The following is a 27,774-nucleotide window of genomic DNA, read 5'->3' as shown; positions in this document are numbered from 1 at the left end:
CACAACTCTGTGAAAACAACTGAAAAAAGTGGACGTAGCCTAAATGCTAACCAAGTGGTGTTGGTGCCTAAACCAAAACATACCATACAAAAATAAAAGTGGGCAGTAAGATAAACACAACTAAAGCAAGAAAGTAGAAAAAACAACTCAGACAAATGTTGGAGGATTTGTTGGTTTAATTTGTGTTTGCCTCAGTACTCTGCTCTCAGCTGACATAGTGAATAAATTTTTATTTATTAGAGTTTGTACATTATCCGTCATTTTCAGTGTCAGTCTTTTAAGACATTAATATTAACCATTATTACTGACCAGTGAAGTTTCTAAATGTGGTGAAGAAGTCCAACGGGTTAAAAATACACTGAGGTTAGCACCACAGTCACACAATGTTCAACAGTGCAACCTGCAGAGAAAATGCTTTTTAAAATACTAAAAGGGGAAAAAAGAAAGTTTTTATTCCCTTTGTTCACTTAGTCATTTCAGGAAGCAAGCTGTAGCTGGAACTGTATTCTTAGTGACTGTGCTCCTTAGGTGGGTAAGTATTACCTCAGTTAGCAGCCGTTAGCTTTACTGCAGCTACAGTGCAAGGTTAACTGCTCTGCTGCACTGTAAAAACCCTCACTGACATGCTGCAACAGAGTAATTAAGTGCTGGCGCACAGTTTCAAACCTACACGCACACGTACACACACATGCACACACATAGTCTCAATGAAGAGTAATTAAATGCTTGAGCTCAAAGTCAGCTCAGAGAAGAATTAGAAGCGCTCTGTGTGAACAGGAGAAAAGAGGCATCATGGTGGTTGTGTATTGCTTCCTATTAGGCCAATTAAAGTGGCATAAAGACAAATCAGTTTTTAATTGTTTAACTGCTGTTCATTCAGAGCACTAACAATTAAGCATCAGCCATTACAAGTGGTAATTCGTAATGCTGGGTGAATACTTTGACATGTAAAAGTGGATTTGGATCATTAACTGAACAAAAGATTTAAGCTTTGATGTTTATGTTTACCAAATATATTTAGCATCTGTCTGTGAGTGAAATAAAACAGCCAAGTTGTTGCGAAGTATTTTAGTCCGCTTCAAACTATCTCACCAAGAGTCACGATAAAAACAAAGTGTACTTTCTTCCAATTATAAGGCTGTACACATCAAGGCATAATCAAAACCTCTTGTCCTCAGCGGGTTTTAAATGAGGGAAATAAACCTCAGCTGAATGACAACATGTGATATATTATACTGTGCAATTATTTGTTGAACACAAATAAAGCCAAAACACAGAAGCAGTGTGTGTAAGTAAGTAGCAGTCAGGTTGTGCACACCCATTTAATTAACTGATCATCAGCAAGTGTGAGCACCTCTATAAAAACAGAGGCTTTGGCAGTTTGCTCGTCGTTAACATTCGGGGGTGTGTTAAAACAATGCCAAGGAGGAAAGACATCAATAATTATCTTGGAGAAGCAATTGATGCTGCCCATTAATTAAGGAAGTCTTATAAAGCCATTTCCAAACATTCTGAAGTCTATTATCATCATTAAAAAATATTCACAAGCAGGAACCATTCAAGAATGCTGCTAATCTCAAGCATGCTGATCCACACAGGTATGCACACAGGTGTACACACGGGTGTTCACAGACGCGGACTACAGCTTTCTTGGCTGCTGCCTCAAAGCACATTGTGCGCTGTCTATCTTGCGTGCTGCACAATATCGTTTATTATTTAGTATCTACTGATATCTACTGCTAGCTAGTTTATTGTGATGGTGCTGTTTTTTTTTATTATGTTGCTCTTTGTTGTTTGCTTTCTCTTTTGTTTTTTTTCTCCATACAGGTGACCCAGGTGTTTTTTTTTTTGTTTGTTTTTTTCTTTCTTCCCCCCCTTCTCACCGTCTCCTCTCCCCTTTGGTTTTCTTTCTCTCCCTCTCTTTCTTTCATTCTTTCTCCCTGTCCTATCCCCCAGTCATGTCTGTCCCGTTTGTAGCAACTGAAAATAAAATAAATTCATAATTATAATAAAGGTCAATCAAATGGACCAATATGGCAAGGCCATGATGATCCACTTGGTAAAATAAATCCGCTTGGCATCTTTCTTGGCCTTAAGACAACAATTCTGATGGCTAAAGATCCAAACGGGACACAAAAAAAAAAGAAAAAAAAAAAAGAATGCTGCTAATCTTCCCAGGAGTGGTTATCCCAGCAAATGTTACCTAAGATCAGACCATGCAATGCAATACAGAGAAAGAGCTACATTCCTGACTCTGCAGCCCTCAGTTAGCATGCCAACTGTTAAAGTTCCTGACAGTGCAATTACAAATATGGCTCGTTTGGAAGGTTTGCCAGGAGTAAGCCCTTTCTCTATAAAGAGAACATGGCAGCACAGCTAAAGTTAGCAAAGTTGCTTCTGAACAAACCACAGCATTCCTGGAACAATGTCCGAGGACATACAAGACCAAAGTGGAGATGTCTGGCCGTGATGCACAGCGCCATATCTGGCTTTAACCAAACAGAGCATATCCAAACAAACACCTCATATCAGCTGTAGAACACAGCAATGCAGGGTTGATGATTTGTAATCACAGAATCTGGGCACCTTGCAGTCAACGAGTTAACCACAAACTCCTCTTTATATTAATAGTGAGGCAATCTGTCTGAACGCTTAAGCTTGGTTAAAACTGGGTAATCCAACAGGACAATGATTCTAAATACAACAGCAAATCCACAACAGCAACAAAAGCAAAAAAGATGCAGCAATGGCACAGTTAGATCTCAGACCAACTGAAATGCTATGGCAGGACCTTTAGAGAGCAGGAGATATAGGTCTGCTCTCAAATCTCAGGTGACTGAAACAATGTTGCAAAGATGAGTGGGCAAAAATGCCTCCACAATAATGTGAGAGACTGTCAAAAGGAAGGCATTACTTTAAGTTATTGCTGTCAAAGGTGGTTCTACAAGCTATTGAAGCTTTTTCACAGGCTGCTTCTGCGTTTTGGCTTAGTTTTTGTTAAATAATGACATGATGCAATATATCATCTGTTGTTATTTAACTGAGATTGTGTTTACCTGATTTTAAGACCTGATACACCTTGGCTGAAAAGACTAGATAGGTTTATCCCAATTGGGGAAACCTTAGAACTGACAGAGGGTGTGCTTTCTTTTTGCCTTTACAGTAAACAAACTGAGAGCGTATCTTTGTATCTACCTTGTGTAAGAATTTGCCCCTTATAATCAGGTAACTCGCTTTTTGACTAAACCATAATTAGAGTAAACCTTAAAGCAGTAGTTTGAAAACTCAAATTGTGACTTTGAACATACAAGCAGATGTAACAAATGCAAGGGTAATTTCAGTCATGAAGAGACCAAGACTCACACAGAAACAAGCACGCACAAACCAAAATCAACACCTGCTATATAAAAACAGCACACACAGAGCAGACCTCACCTCGTGTGTGTTCGCTGTTGTTATCGTGATGCTTCCTCTCATCTTTGAGTGGCAGCTGGTGACTCAGGGCAGAGGACAGAGCCAGCAGGCTGGCAGTACTGGCCCCAGGAGGCAGAGGGGGCTGAAGGCCCGCTGGGTGGGGTGTTAGCGGGACAGGGATGGCATGGCCATGAGAGAGGTGCTGAGCCTGGAGTTGCTGCTGCTGAACCAGACACAGAAACACCAATTAAGACTTGAAAGATCATGCATGATAAAATACAAATAAGTAGGTGACAAAAGGGAAGAGAAGGAAAGAAAAACGAATTCAAAGTGAGTGGGGAAAAGATAGCAACTGAAACATGTAGACTACAGCTACAATAGTTAAATGTCAGATAAACTTTTTTTAATTTTATCAAAAACACCAAAACCTTTGATTCATCAGCCAACATAAACGGTGATATTTATATAACTGACAATTTCTGTGAAAGATGCTAAAACATTCAAATTTCTTGCAGAAAGAAGTTAGCTATTACTACTATACAAAATACTTTGGTTTTATTGTATATTATTATGAATACATCTGACTTTGTACTTACTCTTCTCCTCACATTATTCTTTTTCAATTAATCTCTTAAGCTATTTTCCAACATTGCTGTAAAAAAATAATCTATGCATTTTGTATTTAATTGTGTGTGTCTGCGTGTGTGTGTGTAATACACCCACTCCTATGATGGCGTTGAGTTCAGCCATGGTGACCTGCTTGGCCCTCTCTACTGCCTGCACCACCTGCTGCTGATGCTGAGAGACACACAGAAACAAAAAAAACAAACAAACTGAAACTGAAACAGCAGCTGAGACGGAGAAAAGAATGATATGAAAAGAATTTTATAGTTATTACAAACAACATCTTTACAAAATTCAAACAATATTTAAAATGGACTGGAATGGACACGTAAAATGAGCAGGAACTTATCTCGTTTCATCCCATTGAACTTGCATATGCGTACAGCAATCATTCTAATGCATTCTGTGATATCTTTTAAACTGCTTTCCATCTGAATCCATCATTGTGCTTTGCCTATCAAACCTTATTCACAGCTGTCAGTTAGTTGCACACTGTAACTTCACACAGCCTGCAATTTCTTCAGAATTAACAATGTACTGACTGTGAAATATGTCAATCTCATTAAAACAGATATCAATGTTCAGTAACACGAGCGTGCTATAAAATCACCTGAAACTTGATATATATTTTTTCCTTTTTATTAAAACTCAAGGTTCTGACCAGAATCAGGTCAAACGCCAGACAGACAAGATTCCCCGAGGCCATTGAATCAAGACTGCACTTCAGTGCTTCGCTTCAGAATCTGACACCCATCAGTGCATTCATTAAAAGTCATCAGGCAGAAGAAGCAGCTAGCAGCTAATTAGGGTATACTAGTTAGTCAAGTGTAACCTGCACAGGCTGGTTGATTTCCTCTACGTGGAGGAGAATTAAAAAACAAACAAACAAGTGGATGTCCAAAGGAAGCAGTTAAAGACGTGTATTACAAGTGGCCAAAAATTCAGTTACAGACTCGTACAATATTTTGTGGATTCTGTGATTGGTTTAATGTTTCTGATTTGAGATTGTTATTAAAATTTTATGCAGCACTGTTTTCTGATTTTTGCTCAGTCTGCTCACACGTCTCGACACTGAACAGCTCCAAAAAGTTCAACACATAGGGAAAAAAGATGGGTACCAAGAGAGGCAGACAGCTAACAGGGCAAAGTCATACAAAGGGTACAGAGAGAGGAAGACAGATCCAGACAGTGAGAGAGCAGCGAGATTCATCCAGGAGCGCAAAACATCAAAGTACGCCCGAGATGAAAGAGCTTATCAGGTGTGGAAATGAACCTGACCATCGAGTTCAGCTACACCTCTGCAGGCTCAGACTAACCTGCCTGAATGTGACACACACACACGCACGCACACACACACATGGAATGATCCACTATATAAATTGTGCCAAACACTTTTTATGCAACAGTTCTAAAAAAAAATAGAACAATCCAAAATCAGTCGTATAATCAACACTAGAGTTCAATCTGTGCAGATGCTTTTCATTTCTTTGTATATTGTTACACCATAGGCTCCACTGGAATGTCACGCTTGGGGAAGCAGTTTTAGATGTGCAGATGTTGCTAGTATAAGTTAAAGGCTTGGTGAGGTAAACCATTTTCAAAGAGGTATTGAAGGGAGGGGGGCATTTAAGAGAAAGAAATCAAAATAATAAGTCTACCTCAGACACTGTGATGCATTTCAAGAGTAAATACGAAAAGCTGAGAAAACTGAAAAAAGTTGAGAAGGACAACATGATGCGCGATACTAATGAGATGGAGTTGTAGAGGGTCGTATCCTAGCAGCCTGTTAAAATTTGCACAGGACTGAACGTAGATAATCAGTGATAGTTTGCATAATGCCTCTGCACTCTGACAGAGGATGTCTGAATTTAGAGGCTCTATATTTACCAATGTACATATTCTGTTGCCTTCAGATGGCACGAAGGATTCAGTGCACTGAAGTAGATTTTCTTACAGAATAACTGTTTCACCATTGTTTTTGTATTTGCCTAAAGAGGATTGGTTACTTATGATTTCTTGTAAAACTGTAAGGGAAAATCTGACTTCAAATATGAAACAATACCTGCAATCACAGCAAAACTGTGGCTCGATTGTTTAGTGATTAACATATTCACGTTACACCTGTTTTGGGACTTGGAGGGGACAAAAATCTAGCCTCGGGGTGGAGGTTACACGGTAATGTATTCCTAGTGCTGGTTGTAAAACTGGATAAATGAGATGGTTCTTTTGGGAGGGGCATCTGGCATAAAATCTGTGCCAAAATGAAAATATGGGGATCCATCCACTGTGGTGGCCCCCTTGGGAAATAAAGGAGTAGCCAAAAGCTCATACAATCATACAAAATACTTTTAGGTTTTACCTATTCAGTGATTAATTATTCGGGTTAATAACCAACACAGTAAAGCAGACAAAATTTACTAAAATTATTATATCAAATTAATTGTGCATTCATTTGGTAGCTTGACAAGAGCAAAAACTGACTTTCTGACTGAGAAAGTTCAAATGAAGAGCTCAGAAATCAGCTCAGAAAATTTTGATACATGATCTGCTGAGTTGTTAATGTCATACATAGAAATATGGTGAGTTTAAGTAAATATCTGGTTGCTGTTAACCACAAGGAGGGAACTAGATAAGCATGGAGGTATTTGTTTGAGGTAAGTCAAGTAAGAAGTCAGGCAAAGCAGTTATTCGCAGAGAACAACATGTCTTTTTCTTTTACTCTGAGCAACTGACTTAAACACATCTTGGTGTCCCTTCCAACTCAAAAGCACATGAACACCTTGAAATCAGAGGAATGATTCCTCACTGGGGATATGGCAACAACCGAGGAACATGTAAATAACGAGTAACTAAATGCCAGATTTTACAAATTATGCTTATTTCCAGTTTCAGATTTTCATTTTTGAAAACTGCTACAATAGCTTAGCGTAATTCCTCACCCCACCCAACTGCACCTTGAAAACAGATGGTAGGAGAAGCAGGTGGACTGGGTCCCTGCTATGCACATCGCCAGAGCTGTGTACCAGACATGACCAAGTACCTAACCACCACTTCTGAGAAGAGCATATTAAGAATATTTCCTCTCTTTGACATCACAAAGATCCATAGTTTAACTAGCGGCCAGGTGGTGTGCCCAAGTGCTTACAAGTGCTCTTTAAATCAGCTAACCCCCCCAGGCCGCGCACCGGTACCAGTCCGTGAGTTGTTTGGTACCGGGCTGCAAGAGTTGAGGCTCGTGTGTGAAATTTATGGTTTTCAGGGTTTTTATCGTTATTTGTTTATCGTTTTTATCGTTAACTCGGTTTCCCTGGGTCTTTTCTAGTGTTTTATGAATAAATCTTCTTTTTTCGGTACCGGTACTAGTTTTATTTTGTTGTATTTATCCACGACACCTTAAAGGCCGGTCCATGAAAATATTGTCGGACATAAACCGGTCCGTGGCGCAAAAAAGGTTGTGGACCGCTGCTTTAAATGATCATAACTCTGTTAGCGATGTGCTAGAGATAAAATTGAAATGGTTTCATAACGAAGAGAAGACAACATTTATGGAGATATTCTGCGTGTCGTGGTTTCCCACTGTATTCCTGAAGTACAGAAAAATTAGCTCCAACTAGATGCTATCATGTGTGCTTCACATTACTGTAACTCCTCAACCATTATAGGTAAGAGAGAAAATTTAAATGGTTGGTGAAATATGAGAATTATTTTGTAATTTTACAGCCAAAACTCCAAAATAAGTCCAGCTGGTATGTATGATACTTGTTTGATAAAGAGTTATAATAAGAAAAAGTATAACTGGTCCACTTTAAGGACGTAGTTATTCCAAAACTTTCAGAAACAGATGGCACTTTTGTTGCCTTACCTTACTTGCAAATGTAAATGTCAATAAAGGAATGCATATGTGATCTTTAAAAAGGAGCCTTTTTATGGCAGAGACATAAAATCTGCCTCATGATAATGATTCTATTTATATGTTATGTTCATTGGGGGATTTTATTTACTCAAGTATATTTTTTCTTTATAAATTTGTCAGAAATAACATTTTTGTCAACTGACTTAACACAAACTTATTGCCTTTGCTGTAAATGGACCAATCATACTTACATGGCCCCAAAGGCCAATGAAACATTATCAGAAAATGACAAAAATAAAAATAGAAAACAAAGCACTTTCACCAGAAATACACAGACACAGTCGATGTGATTTGCTGCACAACAATAATATGAATGTGTTACATTTACTTGCACATGCAGTAAACAAGGCTGTGCACCAAAACAAAGCAGCTTCCTCTCCCTGCCTCCCCTCTCTGCAGGCCTCAGGGCTGTGTAGCAGCACCACAGTCTAATGCCATTATTCCTAATCCACCCTAAACCCTCCTAATCCATGGCTAATCTGGAGGAGAGCTTTTGGAGTCCACACTCACTCCTTCCTGCTGTTCCCACCCCTCAGCACACACACACACACACACACACACTGTCAGCTCCTCAGAGGAAGGATTTATCAGCTCAACACACGCACACCTAAAAATTTCACAATAAACACTGCATAAAAACACTTCTCACACCCACTGCTGTATGTGCACACAATTATAATGTATTTTAACACAAAAAGTATTTTCTCACACACACTCAGCCGCTGGCTCCTGCATATGTTAGTGGGAGACATTTGATAAGTTCAGAGCATATCTGTCTATCCTGAGCAGGGGGGATTAGCCCAGGATAATCTGTACGAGTGTGTGTCTGCGTGTGTGTGCGTGTCCCCATATTTTTCTTTCTCTTGCTTTAAAATCCACCACACACTTCTCCCCTTTCCTGTCTCCCTTCCTCCCGCTCTCTGACTCTCTCTCACCCACCTCCTTCTTAACTCACAGTGACAGGCATTTTTGAGTCTTACCTCTTGAGAGAGGAAGGGGATGACTTGGGCGCAGATTGCGTTCAGCCGTTTAACGATCTCCGCCTGCAAGACAGAGAAGTGGGAAGCACACAGTCATTTTTTAAATTTGTTTAAATTCTCTAGCAGACAAGAAGGCGTCATCCTGTTCACACAGCCTTCAATTCCTGATTCAGTTTATATCAAAGTAATAGCTCACATAACTTTCATTTCAAGACCTGTTTACTTCGTCACATGAAACTAATAATTTGATGAACATCTCTCATAAACATGTGTTTAATATCTAGTGTGTTTCCTCCAAAACAAATCTCTGGGTGCACGGGAACTTGTGTATTTTAAATGTCAAGAATATTTAGTTAACTCTAACTCAGGAGGTAGAGCAGATTGATTACAAACTCTAAGTTATGCTATGACAGGATACTGGACAGACAAAGATATCCCTGTAAAATGTTGTGTGAATGAGGAAAAGCACCATAAGTCTTAAAAAAAGTGTTGCTAACCAAAGCAGAAAATTCAAGAAATAATATCTGAAAGTTTCATAAACTACAGGAAGACATTTCCATGCAAAAATATAGAGCATCACTATTATCACATATTCAAGTCACTAAGCATCTAACCCATAACCAGCATTTTCTAAACAGCAACAACTTTTTTACTAAGCCTAATTTTTTGCTAAGGAGTAACCTTATTAGGTACACCAGTTCAACTGCTCATTAAAACAGATTTCTAATCAGCCAATACCACAGAAGCAGCTCAGTGTATATAAGCATGTAAGCACAGTCAACATGTCCTGCTAAAGATCAAACTGAGCATCAGAATTTGGAAGAAAGGTGATTTAAGCTACTTTGAATGTGGCATGTTTGCCATAACCACTTGTTGCAGTAATACAGAAGAGCATCTCTGAATATGCAACATGTCAAACCTTGAAGCAGATCAGCTACAGCAGCAAAAGACCACACTGCATACTACTCGTCGACTAAGAACAGGAAACTGAGGCTACAGATTGAACAGGCTCACCAAAACCGGGCAATAGAAGACTGAAAGAGTGTTTCTCAGTCTTGGTTTTCATGAGTCTCAATTTAATGTAATGGTATCTGGTACTTTTTCTTGGCACACTTTGGACCCCTGAGCATCATTTAAACTCCACAGCAAATATGTCCATCCCTTTATAACCAAAGTGTACTCATCTTCTGATGGATGTTTCCAGCAGCACAACATGCCATGTCAAGCTTAAACTATCTCGAACTGCTTTCTTGAACATGAGCATGAGTTCTCTGTACTCATCAGATCTCAATCCAACAGAAAACCGTTGGGATGTGGTGGAAGATTAGCATCATTCACGTGTAGCTGAAATATCAGTACAAAAGTCTCTGAGGAATTTTCCAACACCTTGTTAAATCTATGCGACAAAGGATTCAAATGATTCTAAAAGTAAAGGCTCCAAACTGGTACTAGCAAGACAAAAGCTCCCAATCACACAAGCATTCATCCGCCTAAAATACAAAACCGTTTTACAGATTTTCTAACACATTTATAGAAACAGTCACGTCATACATTTCCTGTTTTTACCATTTTATCACTTAAATGTAAAACGAATTTGCATGCACCTCACACACAAATACAAACAGGCTTAATGTGTATGCTCTGCACACATACTTCATGAATGAGGAAGAATAAAGCATTCATGTACTCTTATCCTGATGTATCCTGAAAAATGTCTATCGCTCCTTATATTTTCACCCTCTCTCAACATGGACATTCTCTCTTAGTTCCAAATCTTTTTTGCAGTGTTGGTGAACTTTATCAACTTCGAAAACAAATGCAGCTGAATTCTTTGAATAATCAAACAACATTTCTGCTAAGATGCTGAAGATTTACCTTGGAACCTGCCATCCAAGCCTCTTGACAGAATAATAATTAAAAAAAAGTGTCACTCTGTGAAAGAAAAGGCACAAAATCGAACAAAGTGGTTGTTTAAGAGACTTGTAATGGAAGCTGATAGCAAAATGGAACATCAACATTATCAAACTGAGATATAAAAGGGGAATTGCACCAATTCAGCACTGAACTCCTGTAACACTCACAATGTGCATTATTTAAAAAATATTAGAATCAGTGCAGCAGAGTGTCTCTCTTTTTACAAATTCTTCTTTGCCAAATATGCCACGACCGCCAACAATGGACAGTTCACTACTTTAATCTAAGATTATTGTCCTAGTAGCACTGAAAGAAGTCTTCTGCTGCTAGCCTAAAGCAAATCACAATACAGATTTGTGCTTAGGTCATGTCTTTGTACAGAGATCGCGTTTAATTCCTGAACAAGCCCCAATTTGATATGACCAGATCAGAACAATGGACTAGTAAGGACTTAATATAGATTTGTTTAACTAAGTATAAATCAGAATAATCTGTATTAGTGGTGTAAAACAATATGTAAAGCTACTCATGAAGTGCATGTTGAAAGTTAAAAACAAACCAAAGGGTAATGAATAAAGTTTCAGCCACACTTCAAGGAAGTTGCTCATTGCGTGTCTCTTTGAAGCTGACATCTGTTAACTATAACCCTCTAATGAATTTACTACTAGGTCATATATTAGACTGCATTCTCATTGGTAGTCCCTTCAATCAGTTGCCTGGAAGTTGTCAAAAGTTTATCTTGGGTTCTGCCCAGGTTACTTTGCCAATGGTTTCACCTGGAGTCGCGTGAAATAGCCAAATATTATTCACATTCTATGATTTCTAGTCGCTGCCCTGCTTCCAGCGTGGGTGCTGCTTCAGAGATGGACACAGTAACTTAGATGAAGTTTAAAGTACCCCTGTAGAACACTGGTCAAGTGGCAAGCCAACTTAGCTCTGCAACATAGTGGGAAAAAGCACATACACAATGCACTATCGCTCACAATTCCATAAAACTCACCAAGACCTTTAAAGTGACTCTCGTCTGTAACTAATTGGAGTAAACCTTTAAGTACCAGAGGAATGATCACAGCACTTAATTTGAAATAAACTGATAAACTGTGCCTTAACATTTAATGGGTGTTAGAGTCACTTGTAATGACAACCTCTGCAGATTTTTAAAGATATCTGAGAGACAGTTTTCAACAAGATGTAGGCCACTTTAAAAGGCATCATAATTTCATCATATGCCAATCAGAAAGCTATGACATATCCATTTTTCATCTGTAAAGACTGGATGTGTATTTATTTCTTTAAATTATAGCAATTATATTTGATTCATTTAAATTCTGCTATGCTAAAGCTAAATGTCTCATTATTGGCCTCAAAAGTCCAACGTTACATTATCAGATTTACTCCTTATCCTTCTACATCCCTGAAAGGTAATTCTCTGCTGCACTCTTTGAGCTTTATTCAGTTTAAGCTAAATGGATGATTTGTAAACATAAACCCAGAGAGAACGTGGAGTATAGAAAGTGTAATCCTTTGCAGACAGATAAAGGAAAGTGTAACATTTTTGTTGACTTAACACATTAAATTAAGACCCTGGCTACTGAAAAAAAGCAATCAGAGTTTGAGATAATTTCTCCAAGGCCAACACAAATATATAAGTTACATCCGTAACCTTGCCAAGCACTTGTTTTATGTACATAACCTTGGCAGAGGTGAACTTTGCTCTGGCATCAGTGGTAACAGAGCCCTCAGAGGCAAATATAGGCTTCAGACAGCAGCACAAGCAACGCTGCGGCAGTACGAGACACATAAACACAACCGTGTGCGCAAATACATGCACATGCACATACACACTCCAGCTTCTCTGTATTCATCAGATGTTTTATACTGAGCCCAAGGGCTAGCTTTTAAAGATTACACAGCACTCTCTCTTTCTAGATCAGGTAGAATTTTTTTAACAGGAAATTGCCTGATCCACTGTCCCAAAGGGAGTGCTAGTAGTGCACCTCAAATACAAACGCCAACACAGACAAAAGACTCAGACTCACACAGAACCGCATACTAATGGGTACACAAAGATGAACATCACCTTCTTTGTTTGCAACACTAAGTGCATAAAACTACATAACTGACTATTTCCTCTCGTGATGACATGAACATTATAGAGTCAGTTCCCATCAAAGCCAAATTCACGTGTGCCTGCTGGTGACAATTTAAGTTCTAAGTCCTAAACAATATCTCTGTTTCTGTTTAGTAAACTTGAAAGCACATAAATCAATCAAGTACTGAATCAAAGGTAATGGCGAGTAACGGTTATTTTATTATTTTTTAACTGGTAATGAACAAAGAAATGGCAATTCATAATGTTAGCTAATTATTTAATAGCTGGTTTGAGCATTATTTCAACTTTTATCATAAAGTTTCAACTAACTTTGATAAAAGACGTTTTAGAGCCTGTATAAGGAGACAGTTTGGGTCATTAGGTTGTTAGGGTTGCAATATTAATCACTACCAATTATTAATAGTCGACTGATTGTTAAACATTCAAATAACTCTAACGTTTACAGTATATGAATACTTGATTAATCAGTTTATCTTTAATCTTTAACCCATGACAAAACACTGAGAACAATAAAACCTCCTCCTAATTACTATTTCTCAAAGTGTGCCCTATTTTTGTGACGAGACACATAAACTTTAATAAAAACAAGTAACTGATTGTCAAAACGGAGTGACTAACAAGTCTATTCAAATTCAAATTTGACTAATGATGTGACCCAGAACTTTAGTGAGAACACTTTAATGTTCTCAGAGAGACAATCTCATCTCAGCATTAAAGGACAAGCAGAAATAGTCATTTTTAGAAAAACCACCTCTGTGCCATCTGACCAGAACAGGTCAGATGGACCTGAACAGACGGTAGAGATGTTTATGAAGTGTAGGGAATCACAGTTATTCAGAAGACAGAAGTTTAGAAAACTGATGCATGGGGTATATATCATTCAGAAACACTGTGCATTTAGTTTGTTAGGTCACTCTAGCAAACAGGATGGAATGACAGGAAATTGGCAAAGAAATAGACGAGAGGGCGTTTTGGCCCATTAAACCATACATAAAGTGGATGAAACCACACTCAAAAAAGGAAAATTGGGTGGTTGTTACATTTATAAAAGTCTCATTTGTAATTTGGACAAAATAATTTCATGTTTCTATGGTGAACGTAATTAAACCATGTAGGATCTGTATGAAATTCAACAACTTAATTTGTTCTTGTTGAGAAGACATGATATAATCTAGTAAGAGTGGTTAGTTGCCTGGGCTCACAAAATCACATGAGATTTCAAACCACAGGAAACTCACTGGGGTTATAAGAGGCAGACAACTATCCACGCACCACGTGTATGCTATTGCTATTTATTGTGGTTTAACGTGTCAAGGACAAATGTAAAGAAAATTCTGCATCAAGCCTTGTAATAGCTTTCCTACTTTTGTTAAGCCTGGATTGACAGCTCGGTGGCGCAGTGGTTAGTGCTGTTATGTCACAGCAAGAATATATGCAGTGGGTTCTCTCTAGGTACTCTGGTTTGCTCACATAGTTTAATGTCATACAGTTATTGGGGATAGGTAAATTGTTGATTCTAAATTACCCATAAGTATGAATGTGAGTGCAAATGGTTGTTTGTCTCTGTGTTGTAGCCCTGTGATAGACTGGCGACCTGTCCAAGTGTACCTTGCCTCTTACTTTACGATACAGGCTGGGGCATAACTTCTGGGTTATGCCCTAACATAATGTTAGCCAGACTCTAGACTTTGTTGAACATTATGTAATATGAAGACAACATGTAGTATTTAAGTGACCAAGTAGTATTGGGGTAAAAGTTATTAAAAAGTGTTGGAATAAAGTGAGAAAATTGTGAAGATTAAAATATTCCAAGAGCTCAACTTACTTCATCTAAACATGTTTCAAGCACATTTTATCAACACAGCACAGCACAGGTTTATTGTGCATTTTATGAATAAGTTGTGTTGATTTAACTCAGTTGTTTAAGTTGCTGCCAAAGCAAAACATCTGTGTGCAACCAATGTCCACTATTGAATTAAGTAAATCCTATATGCTCTTTTTTCAGTGCATATATGCAATTCTGCAATCTGAACAAATTATTACAACAAGCTCTAGCAAAACCTGAAGTGTAAAGAGGAAAGGTGCAAGCAAAGGCGAAAGTGCCACAAGACCTGTGGATCAAGGTGAATAAATGTAAGCACTAAGTAAGCAGAGATCTTGACTATCTGGAGGCAGTGTGTAAAAGCCTTTTAACGTATCCATGTGCAGAGGCTATGTTATTTGGATTTTTTAAAGAATACTTAATGCAGGAGCTTGAAATAGTTTCCCCGATTTCTCCCAAAGTCACCATTTAGCAGGCAGCAGCTGTGTCTCGTCTCAATCGTCTAGTCAAACAAAAGTCTATAAAAGCCCTACATGCCAGGTGATGACTAAAAAAATAAGCTAGGACTCAGTAAAAATCGCAAAATTGCCAGTGCAAGGTCTAAAGGAGGTGGACTTGCCCATCACATATCTAAATCTGCCACTGGCTGGAAGCTGACTTTCACATTATTTCAACCAAGGCTGAAGTATGAAGAAATATAATGGCAAAGAAGCAGCACTAGCTCAAGTGAAGATTTTACAAGTTTAGAGTAGAAGCCACAGAAAAGGCATTTATCTAGAAAATATATATATTTTTAAAGTACTCAACCAGGCAGCATGGATATATAAAACCATATGAAAAAAACAGAAGGACTGCTTCAAAGCGAGCCTATTCACTCTTGAGACTAGGAGACCTGAGGGGTTATTAACTCAAGGGGATTCAGAATAACTTCTTCAGTGTTTACTCTTGATGATTCACTTACAAATATCTCACAAATTATGACACTGTGTTAGAAAATACCTTTAAACATATTTGACACTCAACTTTTTATCATTTCTTCATCAGTAGTGCTAAACTTTAGAGCTGAAGTGTCAAACAAAAGGCTCAGGGGCCACAACTGGCTTTCCAAAGACTAATCCAACGGCTTTGTGAAGAGGACATACTGTAACCGTATTTACTGTATGCCCCCCCTATCAATGGCAAACTACATCAAAGCAAACAAGCTCTAGACAAGCAGTCCATTCTTATAATTAAGAGGCAATCTGTGCAAGAAGCTAACAACTTAATATATCTCAGGGATTAAATGTATAGTTAAACTTCCTTACACTGACAGAAAGCAGAGTTTCACTGCTCCAACCCACTTAACATCAAAGTGGGTTATACGTGGCCCACAATGTAAAATGGGTTTGACATCCCTGCTTTAGACGATGTAAATTAAGAGCCTGCAGTAATCTTTAGGATGGCAAAGGAAGTACACAAAGGAAACCATTTAGTGTCATGTACACCTCAAATTACCTTCTAATGCATAACAAGACGGCATAGAGGACCTAAAACACTGACATTTTAATTTTATATTTAATGTTTATACAGGAAAAACTTGCTGAGCACACATGCCCTTTCTCAGCTAGACTCTTCTTCACATTCACGCACTGGGGAGCTGCTCAGTGTGTATCAGACCCAAGCTAGTTGATGTTCAACTGCCTTACTAAAGGGCGCCTTAAATTTTAGTGCTGAAAATGAAAGCAGGAAAGGAAGACATTCTTTTTTTTTACAGCCAGGAAGTTATTTGGCAATTCTCTATAAGGCCACAATTGAATTTGATTATTGAAACTGTTGGGCATTTTTGTTTCTTAGTAAACAGAGAAAAATGCCTAAGGCTACGACATGCTACAAACCCCCAAAAAGTTGTGTATACAATGATTTGTGTATCAAAGAACAAAGACAACATTTGATGTGATGTCTTTGTTCTTTGTTGAAGAACAAAGACATCACATAGTGTAAAACTCAGATTTGTTTAAATATATACTTATTGATGCTTCAGACACATTTCTTCAAAGTTGGATCAGGGACATGTTTACCACTTTGTTTCATCATCTCTTCTTTTTACAGCAGTGTAAAATGTAAAGTGTTTGAGAACTGCAGAGAAAAACTGTTGTAGTTAAGAAAGCAAAATGTTTTCTCTCAAGTTTGTTTTTTCTCTGTCCATCACCGACACGGATTTCAAATCAAATAATCAACATGTGACTGTTTCAGTTTTAATTCAAGGAGTTTAACAAAAGTACTTTATTACTGGTTTAAAAATGAGAGTAATTTTAATCCACAGTCCCCAGTTTTGAGAGGCTCAAAAGAAATTGGACAAACTAACATAATTTCAAACTTGAGAATTGTTTTTAACAGTCACTCACAACCCCTTGAATTCTAGAAGCCAAAGTAATCATCAAATGCTGTTTTTCCACCTTTGAGATGCTCTGCAAGGCCTTTTATATAACTGCCTTCAGCTGCTGCTTGTTTGTGGGTCTTTCGGTCTTTAGTTTAGTCTTCAATAGCTGAAAAGCAAATAGTAGGGTTTAGATCAGGTGACTGACTTTCTTTGTCTTGAGAAACTCTTGGGTTCCTTTTTCAGTATGCTTTGGGTCATTGTCCATTTTCACAGTGAAGTTCTGCAATCACATTTGCAGCATTTGGTGGAATCTGAGCAGGAAGTATAACCCTGCACACTTCATAATTCTTCCTGCTACTTCTATAAGAAGTCGCATCGTGAATAAACACTAGTAGCTCAGTTCCAATATATCCAGGCCAAAACATCTACAATGTTTGACAGATGATGAAGTATAGTGTACTTCGAATCACGAGCCATTTATTTCCTTCTCCACACTTTTCTCTTCCCATCATTCTGTTACAAATTAATCTTGACTTCATCTGTCCAGAGATTACTGTCCACAGCTGTGCAGGGTCATTTCAGTGTTTTCTGGAAAAGTCTAATCTGACCTTCTTCTTCTTAAACACAACAAGTGATTTGCACTGTAGACAGTTATACTACTTAAGGTGTCCCTTGCTTTTGGAGTGTGACAGTAAAACACCAAAACAACACCTCCTCAAAAGTGTTTTTGACTTGGAGAGATGTTATTAGGGGTTTTTCTCAACCAAGCAGAGAATCTGTGATCATCCATTTTAACTGGCTTATGAGGACTCTGGGGCTTTTTGATGTTGCTAAGCTGGCCAGTGGATTTCTGCTTTTTAAGAAAGTACCAGATTGTTCTTTTGACACTCATAACATTATTATCTCTCTAATAGGTTTATTTTGTTTTTTCACCCTAATTATGGTCACCTTTACCTCCATCACAACCTTTTGGACCTCAATTCGTGCAAAGCTACAAAAAGTGGAATTTAGTCAATTCCACGACTTAAAGCTGAAGCGCTGCACTGTAAATACATTGTCTGATTTAGAATCCAATGTGGTGATGTAGAGATGCAAAAATGACACAAAAAATTGCCACTGTCCAAAAGCTTATAGATGTAACTGTGTATAAGCATTTATTTTGAAAGATTTCAAAGTTACAACATCACTTGTAAAGATGCAGATCTTCCCTAACAACTCCAACCAACATCTGGAAGAACTGACCCAAAGATATTGGCATCCGAACAGAAACAAAAGCACCAGAGCGGAAAAGGAAATGGAGGTGTTTTTCCATGAGGCAACACAACCAATTTCAGGTGACATTTTACATCAATGGCAAAATATTGTGTCTGGCGGCCAGAGTGCAGGGATGTCAGGCCGTTCGGCCAACACGTCTTTTCACCCTGAAGAGACCAAAGCAAAAAAAGCAAGGCTCCCTTTTTTCCCAAAAAAATGTCCTGCAGTTCGTGCAAACCTGGAGAATTTGTTTCTGCAATGATCAGGGCCCAGCTCTAACACGCAGTATTCACCTTGTTGACAAAAATAAGAAACAACTGGCCAGAGATTGCACTGAGGTTGGGACTCAAACTAAGTCAATCTATGGAGCCTTTTGCTAGTTAAGAGTCTGCAGTCACATAAAACAGCAGCAACCCCTGAGATCATGGGTACTGGATTTTTCTTTGAACCTGTATGTGAGTCGGTGCAGAAATGTTCTACCAGTTAAAAAAAAAAAGAGAAAATATCTTTCATCAGTAGCTTTGCAACATCAAACTTCAACAATACAGAGAAAATGCAACTAATGGTGTGATCTTCCTGAGCTATTGAATTTCATGACCACAAAAATTGACTTCTGCAGAAATTCTTACTTATTATTTCATTATTTGCCAGAAATAATCCACTTGTTATCTGTTTTCTTTTAAAAAAAATCTCTTTGTGATAATGGGGTGGTAACTAAGCTAGTGACAGAGAAAACGTGTTCTGTTTTGTTTTTTTAGTTGAATTTTTATCCAAAAGAGTAATAAGAAGAAGAAGAATATGAGAGGAAAAACAGCCCCACAAGCCCCACTTTAACTCCTAACAAAAAAGAAATTAGATCAGGCAAGAGCCCTGGAGTCAGATTGGGTCAGAAAGAAGATCAAATGTCCATCTCCCCTGTGGAGCTTTGTAAGCACCACATCAGCACCACTTTTCACCACCAGCTAATACACCTAATGGACCCCACCATATAAAAGCTACTCTCTTTTGTGACTCTGTATGTGTGTGTATGTGGGTGGGTGTGTGTAAGAAACAGCTAGATCAGTGGAGAAAAACAGAGAAGAAAAACAAAGGGTGCTATACAGATAGGTTACAAACAGTTCAAAGGAAAGGAGCACTTAATGTAAAGTTTTCCTTCCATCTTTCAGTCTGACATGTGCGCCCCTTTCGTGCACTCCTCCCTTTAACTGACAGCATAAAAATGTCTCAGCTTCATGTTTGAATGAGCACCCCGGTCATATTTGCTTTACTTACTGGGTTTGGCCAATTAACATTTACATATTACTTTCAAGTCTGAACTGCGTGAAATCAGGATATGCACAAACTCACAGCAGTGCATGTCTCTGCCTGACTGTATTTTGTTCAGCTCACTAAATGCATGCCTGTTTTGCAGAATGTCCCGAATAGCAGCAGCACGTGTGTGATAACATAACTAAAAAACTTAATTTCTTAAGTGCAATTCGTTTGAGACATTTATGATTTTGTAGAGCAACCTCTCTCTCTCTCTCAGAGATTATGGCAGTGGTGGGGAGATACAAGTTTCTTTCATACACACAAACTAAGACCCTGCCTTACAATAGAGAAGAGAACCACACATTCAAAAGCCTGATTAATTTTCACCAGACCAATACTGACAAGGCTCATTGCCACATGTATAAATCTTTTTGTTCCCCCAATTACGTGGCTTTCTCTGTTGCCGTAAAATAATGTCTACATGATGCAGCCTAGTTTCAGATGAATTGTGTAGGTGTTATAAGATTGACATACCTACACATAATAAAAATACACAAAAAAATTCAGGTCAACTTTTACAGAATGGAAGCCCTGAACAAGCTATATACTGAAAAACGTGGAACAACAATCGTTCATTCCTCAACATAAAAGAGGGAATGGAAGTGAAAATGGCTTATTCTGGAGCTGACTTGGATTGTGAACTCTCTGCTGTTATTACCACACAGTTATTGTTTCTAGGCCTTAAATTCGACACCCTCCCACCCTGGGACCCATGCATTAGGGACTGTTGTATTTTTAATAAGTTTTTAGCTAATGCATGTAATAAATCAACTATTATCATTAATTATTTTTCACAATTGAAAAAAACCATCCCCACAGCATTAGTAAAGATTAAAAAGGTAAAGAAAAGAGTTTAATTTAACTTATGTTTATGTTACTTAAGCATGGCAGACTAAATCATTTGCCTCTCCTCTCTCCTCACACTAGCAGCAGATAATGTCATGACATGAACCTGAAGTGAACTGTTAACCTCACCAACACCAGGTCTCCTTGCTTTTCTGGTTGAAACCCAACTTTGCATCTTGTGCAGCTCCTGTGGTTACTGTGGTACTGCATTTTTTCACCATCAAATATGAATTTTACTGTAAAAATACTGTTACATAGTGAAATTTAGGATTGAACAGATGATCTTTTTAACTATGTATATGAAAGTTTTACACTTTATAAATACTTACTGATTTAAATTGCAAATACTGTCACTTTGTATTACAGTGCTGCCATCCTGTAGTGGTTTACACATTTGTCTAATAAGGCAAAAGATCCCTGGTTTGAGCCGGGCTCGATGTCCTTTCTGACACAACCTGGCATGAAAATCTGCAAAATCAAACACGTGGAACAACCTGCTGTGGCAACACCTTGTGAATAAGGGAGTAGCTTTACTGTAGTTTTATATTACTAACTTAATGTTGTTCTCAATGCATTTCTAAAATCCCAAATTCAAAGTACCACTGGAACACTATGTGACCAAAATCCTCAAATCGAAATAAATGGCTCCCTGTCTGCACCAGTAAAATGAGCTGTCAGACCTCATTGAAATCGCTGCCAGTCTTCAGTATCAAAACGTCTTATTACTTCCTTCTTTTACCACTTTCTCATCCCTTCTCCTACCCATTTTCTCCTCGTCCTTCACTTTCTTTATTTCTCTTTCAGCTTTGTTAATTTGCAATTGATTAGCTGTCCTCTCAGTCAGCTCAGTCCCATGCTCGACATCCCTCGTACCCTCCTCCCTCCTTATCCCTCGCCCCCCTTCCCCTTGCCTCACAGCCTATCCTCTCTTCCATCCGCGAGTCAATTTCTCTTTAACGAGCATTGGTACATTTCACTCCCCGGGCACCGGGGCCCTTCTGTGTAAATAAAACACAGAGCAGAGTCAAAAATCAATGGGCCTATTACCCTCCGAAAATGCTAAACAAGCAAAATTAGCGACTCGCTTGGTGGTGGAGGCCTTAATGTCCTCCGCCCTCCCCTTCCGACCCTCAGCATCACCACCACCAGCCCCCCTCTCTTCAATCTCAGCATCCACTCAACAAGCCACATACTTTGTATCATCATATTTAATGCCATGGATAGAAAACACATATTTATGCCTGGGCATGTTGGTGTAATACTCAAAATCATTTGCTTCCAAAAGTCTCTCCCTCACACAAGGACAAAACATGCACCGCACACTGCTGGCAGAGATGAGGGATTCACTCTTCTGAGAGAAATCATTGGGCACCACACGGAGCTACAGGCCACATTTAACCGCTTTTTATTTTGCCTGCCTTGCCCATATAAACACAGCACACGCACACACAAACAGCAGCAGCCAGCAGGAATTTATAGTAGGGATCCCATATTTTATCAGACGAGTCTGATTAGTGTGGCAGTAAAAAGCTGCACGTGTGTCCAACATTTGCACGCAGAAATACACACGCGTACTGACAGAAACAAACACTAGAGCACACACAAGTAAATGTCTACATTGTAGGAGCACACGCACAATGTGAACAAATACACAAATAGTGCACACAAAACTAAATAAACAACGACAGTGTGCCTACAGGCAAACACAGACCAACACACACAATCACACACGTGTGCACACACACACACACACACACACAGAGTAAACATGTACAGTATGTACAGGCTGTTAAACATACACACACATGCGCGCGCATGCACACACACAGCAAAGCAAACACATGGTATAGATACAGAAAACACACACACACAGAAAGACAAAGGCCAACAATTTATCACTTCCACTCTCTCTCACACACACACACATACGCACGCGCACACAGCCACACACACTACACACACCATTTGTCTGGAAATGAATGTGTAGCTGGTTAGCTGTGGTTCATTTATCCTGGCAGCTGATGTGTGGTTAACAGAGACATTTATGCTAATGACCTTCCGTGTTTAAAAAAGGCAGCAATAATGTAAAGGCTCGTTAAAGGCCAAATCCTCGTTCGCTTGAGTCATTTTTCAGCCCATTTTCTTGTTCAATTAAACTGATGAAATTATTATTCGCATGTGAAATGACTATTCAACCTCACGAGGCAACCGACCGCTCGAAAATAGAACAGGGGACAAATGGATCAAATTCTTAAATGTTGGTGGCTGATGTTCTGGCCTCATCCTGGGCTGCTCCCGTTTCACTATGACTCTTTACAATAATTCAGAAAGTTGCTAAATGTGTGCCGTGAAGGGAGTGTTTTTTGATGTGTAACTCATTTCTCAAGTTGGGAATTCTAATCCTATTTTAGAAAACCCCAAGCAATAAGAATAACATCATTTTGTGTGTAAATATCAACATATTGATAATGTAACTTGTTTTATGTTGGAAATGCCACTTTTTCAGAGCACTTTGTAAACTGATAGCAGTCTTTGACATCCAGAAAAAGCAATAACTATACTCCAGCTGCGTTATCTGTATTATGGAAGCACATGACCCTTCGCTGTCAAAGAAAATGGTGAAAGACAAAAGGTAAAGACCTCAAAAATATTCTTCCAGAATATTACCAGCATGCTGGGACATTTTGAAAACTGAGATATGTCAGTCCTCTGCTTAAAAGCCGTCCTATGTAATGGCGTGAATAAATTAAAGTGCCTCCAAGTTTCCTGGACTTTGCCCAGTGAGATATTTAGAATTTAAAAGCACTTACAAATTGGAATAAAAGTCCCATTTCCATTTGCATTCCTTTTGTCACACAGTACAGCGTGGTTTACGTCAGATGTTTTGTTTTGTTGTTTTTTTTCCCTTTTCATCATTTGAGTAAAAACATCTCTTACCTGCTTGTGCATCTCGATGTTCAGCCCGTATGACATTTCGTAGTACTGAAAGATAAAAGCAAGGTCGATCAAACATGTCTTCTCTGTTCCTCTTTTTTCACACACACACACACACACACACACACACACACACACACACACACACACTAATAAAATACTAATGGCAACACATGAAATAAGCTGTCTCACCATGACATAGTGCCTCTGCATCTCAGTTTTCTCACTGGCCAGTTTCTCACATTCCAATTTCAGACTGCGAGACAGATAGAAAATGTTTTGTTAGCACGTGTCACCATCAAACACACAGCAAGCTGCATCCATGCCACACGCAAACACATGATCAAAAGTAAAACCAAAAGACCAAAAATCTTTTCTGACTTCTGACTTCTAACCGACTTATTTTGTAGGGAGTGGATAAAAGAGGATGAGCGAGAATGAAACAAGACTTTAGCAAACTGAAAGCAGAGATGATACTTGCACTATACTGCGCAGGCAAGTCACTGCATCCTGCCACTTTAAATTTGCATTTCTAAATATGAGAGCTACAAAAGAAAGACAAATAAGTTGTTTGGAATGCAGCAATTTCCTCTGCAGACACAGGCACTTACTCAGCAGGTGTAGTGCAGTAATTAATGGATCGATGGACAACCACACAAACCTCATCATATATTCTTATAGTGCGAGTAAAAGCCTAAACTGCAACATCAACAAAAAAAGCAACCATAACATTAGGATCCATTTTGCGGAAAAGCTTAACTCTTTTGTGTCTGCCAGTGTGTCGCTCCTCCTCAAGTTTTTGTGCATCTTTTAAGAAGGAACTCATCGGGTTTATATCATCATCAAAACCTTTGCGTGTACACGTCAATCACAGCAATGTAAAACATGAAAAGAAATGAGAAATTTCAACATTTGCTTAAATATAAATGCTGAAATCAGCTGAAAATCTGAGGCATTGCCAGACTTTAAATGTTTAATACCTCAACTTTATTTAAGTTTGATGATGACGGTGTCCTCTTCTTTATTTGTACTCTAAGGTTGGGGAATATTCTCAAAGAGATTCATTGTTTTAGTAAGGTCCATAACATGTTCACATTTCTTCTAAATAAGAACTACCGTAATAATAAATACTAATAAATTCATCCTTAAAAAACATGAAACATGTGGGACCACAGTCATTCTTATTGTAGCGTATTCCCAGAGTATGTCTGACTCACTGCTATTTTAAAAAATGAATAAATAAAATCTGATCAGCGCCACCCTCGTTTTGGATTTCAGTGGAACGAAAGAGTTTGATCTGTGCGGCTGTAGCATTAAGCATGCAGCGCACCATTCAGCCAGTTCAGCCTCAGGACTGGCCAACAAACTGGACCACTGGTTCATCTCACCAGGTGATTGGGTAATAATTATGAGGTGGCCAGAAGTGGGTGATTATTATGCATTGGTATTGTGCCTGTGGTTCAGCCCTGAGCAATGTATTTCACACTTCATCATGTCAGGTAAAAAAGTATTTCACACCACTTGCACTTGCAGAGAGAGAGAGAGAGAGAGAGATGTGCATGCATGCAAAGGTTGATGGGGGTTTACCCGTGGTTAGTCACTAGTAATAGATGGACCTTAGACAAATAGAGGCTACCACTGTTTTAACTGCATATGGTGCATTTGAGAGGAATAGCAATATAACATCCCTGAATATAAATGTCAAACTCAACATACTGTATTTCTTAATAGAAACTTAAATTAAAAAAATACATTTCTGTCTTGTATTTCATGTTCTTGCATCACACATTTCCCTAATAATTTGGTCATACTTCGTGACTCATACATGACTAGTACACAGCAGCACAGAACTCGACCATTTCTTTAACATTATCTCGGGTTTTTCGGTTTACAGTGAGTCAATCCACAGTCAATCAATCAATTAATTCTTTTAGATTTATTATTTCTTTAGTTAGCATTTTCTGTGTGTGGATGGGTGGGAAGGGGGTCATTAGTATAAGCTCCTGATATCCAAGGTGACTTAGGAAAACTGGTTTCAACTGACCAAAAGTGCAAGAACCAAAAGGTAATTACGAAGAAAAAAAATATTATAGGTAACATTTAATAATCTAAAACCAAACGTATGTATTAATTATTAATTGTGCATTTTACATGTAAACATTTTTTAACATTTAATTTTTTTAATTCCAGCTATTAAAGTGATTAATTAACCCACTAATTACTTCTAATGCGCACTCAGAACAACAGGGATCAAATTCGCAATCGCTTCTATTGTGGGGAATGCAGAACGGTTCGTAAGTTTACTGCCGTTCTGGCTGACGAGCTGATGTTTCAGTGCAGCCCAAATGTCATGCTCGTATCCGAAATCCTACCTGTGATACTGCGCCTGCAGGAACTGGAACTCCTCCTTGATCCGGTCGCAGGACTCGGTGACAGTGAACTTGAACGGCTGTCCCGGCTGATGAGGGACCTCAATCCAAAGCAAACAGCGTGCGAAGGAAGAAAGGAAGAACTGAGCCACCAAAGTTCAGCGTCACGACACACACACAGGCAGGACTGTAGCTGACAATAGGCCTCTGTGATAAGGATGGCCTTTTTGGTTTCACTCAGTCTCCTTACACGTTAACTCACGCACACTCAGAGACACACATGCAGCTGTGGCAGTTTGACAATGAGCGCAATTGTCCGTGAGAGCGCGCAGTGGCACGGAAACTTGATCTAAACTGATTACGCATCAGGCGCGACTGTTAATCTGCGCTGTTTTGACACACTGCTCTTACCGCTACTGTTCTGTACTTACCGGATGCCGCGCCGGGGGGTACATCTTGCTCAGATCTCGAATCATTGAAAATGTATTGCAATGTTCATCCAGAAAAACACGAAAACAAAGTGTGTGAGAACCGAGCTTTCTCCGTGCGTAAAAAGTCAGTCAGTGGCTGGTTTGCGGGCTAAATGCAGGTTCCGCGAAGAGTGGAGACATCCTCGGACCTTTGGCTGACCAGAGACAGCAAGACAGTAATTCAAAAGTCCATTCAGCGTAATAATAAAAGCAAAAATTTTCTCAGTCTTTTCCAAAATCTTCAGCACCTTATTCTAAGCGCTTAACGCTCTCCTTCTGAACTAACAACAAATCCTCTATCTTCTCAGATTTCTCACAGAAAACATTAAAATCTCGCACACCATGACCCTACTTGTCTGCGAGTACGCTTCTCCACAGCGTCCCGTTGTCACGCGTTCATTGGTTTATTTCCTACAGTCTCCGTTAAAGGTTTGCATCCTCATTCAGCACCCGCCGACCGACCACCTCTCCGACTACAGCAGCCTGCCTCCGCGACGCCAAATTTAGAAGCAACCAGTCGTACGAGCTCAATTACATATTCACTACAATTACAAGGACCCGTAGCACGACGTCGGGACGTGTAGTTTAATTCATATTAGTCGATAATAAGCCCTACAGATGTGCGTCTGCTGTAAAGAACTACAACTTCCCAGCTCCTTCGCGAAACCCCCAAAGCCAATGGTGTGTGGTCCGAGGGAGGAGCGGCCATTAAAGCCAGCCAATAGCGACAGAAAAGTATACACGCTCCGTTGCACCCCCCCCTGCCAATCATCTATAAACTATCCAATCACATCCAGCAAGACGCGATTTATGCAGACCCCCACGTGGGGGCTGCTCTGGTACAAAAGGATGTCACAGGGATTAATCTGAAAACTATCTGTTGACTTATGTGTTCTTTTTTTTCTTTCTTTTTTTCCAGAGACTTTGGGGCAGAAGTGAACATATGACCCCTTGGTCTCATGTTTTTCTCCTGTTTCCTAATTGAATCACCTATTAAACAGTCTGCTATCATGTCCGCAGATTGCACCTATAACCCTGCAATTAAATTCTCATGCAGCCCCCTCATCTCTCACTTCACATTATGTAAATCATACAGAGGGTGGACAAATAAAAAACTGATTATGTTAGAGCCACAAAGGTGGCATCAATATCAGGCTGGATGTCAATTAGCGATTCAGCCAGTTCTATTTATTCATGTCTAGTTGGAAAAACATTTACACAAATTTCTAATTTTATGCTTTTTTCTTTTAAATTAAGTTTTTAACGACATAACAACAATCTGGTTGGTTATGGTCGGGCTGTTTTTAACTTCTTCTGCATTTAAACATTTAACAAATTTCAGAAATCCCTCAGATCTCAACTTGAAAAGTGAGTAGCATCTGTGACTGCCAGCTAAAATATACCGCAGGCAAACGAAATCTGGTGAAGTGAAATTATGATGTCAGTACTTT

The 27,774-nt window shown here is 38.9% G+C and overlaps 1 protein-coding gene across 4 annotated transcripts in view; it reads right to left on the bottom strand.

Moving 5' to 3' along the window:
* LOC102294648 (transducin-like enhancer protein 4) overlaps positions 1 to 26,952 on the bottom strand; it is a 40,682-nt gene extending 13,730 nt beyond the window's left edge. The window contains exons 1-8 of one of the 4 annotated variants that reach the window (XM_014334277.2): positions 26,676 to 26,951; positions 26,285 to 26,478; positions 25,857 to 25,954; positions 23,677 to 23,740; positions 23,488 to 23,532; positions 8,932 to 8,994; positions 4,138 to 4,212; positions 3,436 to 3,637 (exon numbers count right to left, since the gene is read on the bottom strand). In XM_014334277.2, coding sequence (XP_014189763.1) covers positions 3,436 to 3,637; positions 4,138 to 4,212; positions 8,932 to 8,994; positions 23,488 to 23,532; positions 23,677 to 23,740; positions 25,857 to 25,954; positions 26,285 to 26,329 — 592 coding nt within the window. In that variant the 5' untranslated portion in view covers positions 26,330 to 26,478; positions 26,676 to 26,951. Of the gene's footprint in view, positions 1 to 3,435; positions 3,638 to 4,137; positions 4,213 to 8,931; positions 8,995 to 23,487; positions 23,533 to 23,676; positions 23,741 to 25,856; positions 25,955 to 26,284 lie in introns of all 4 variants that reach the window. The other 3 variants (XM_005924492.3, XM_005924491.3, XM_014334278.2) reach the window with 3 other exon arrangements.
* Between the last annotated feature and the right edge of the window lie 822 nt (positions 26,953 to 27,774).

The sequence above is a fragment of the Haplochromis burtoni genome, unplaced genomic scaffold (genome assembly GCF_018398535.1).
Source record: "Haplochromis burtoni strain Fernald_Lab_line unplaced genomic scaffold, NCSU_Asbu1 Contig_54, whole genome shotgun sequence".
Taxonomy (NCBI): domain Eukaryota; kingdom Metazoa; phylum Chordata; class Actinopteri; order Cichliformes; family Cichlidae; genus Haplochromis; species Haplochromis burtoni.
This window is presented reverse-complemented; position numbering and strand designations above follow the sequence as displayed.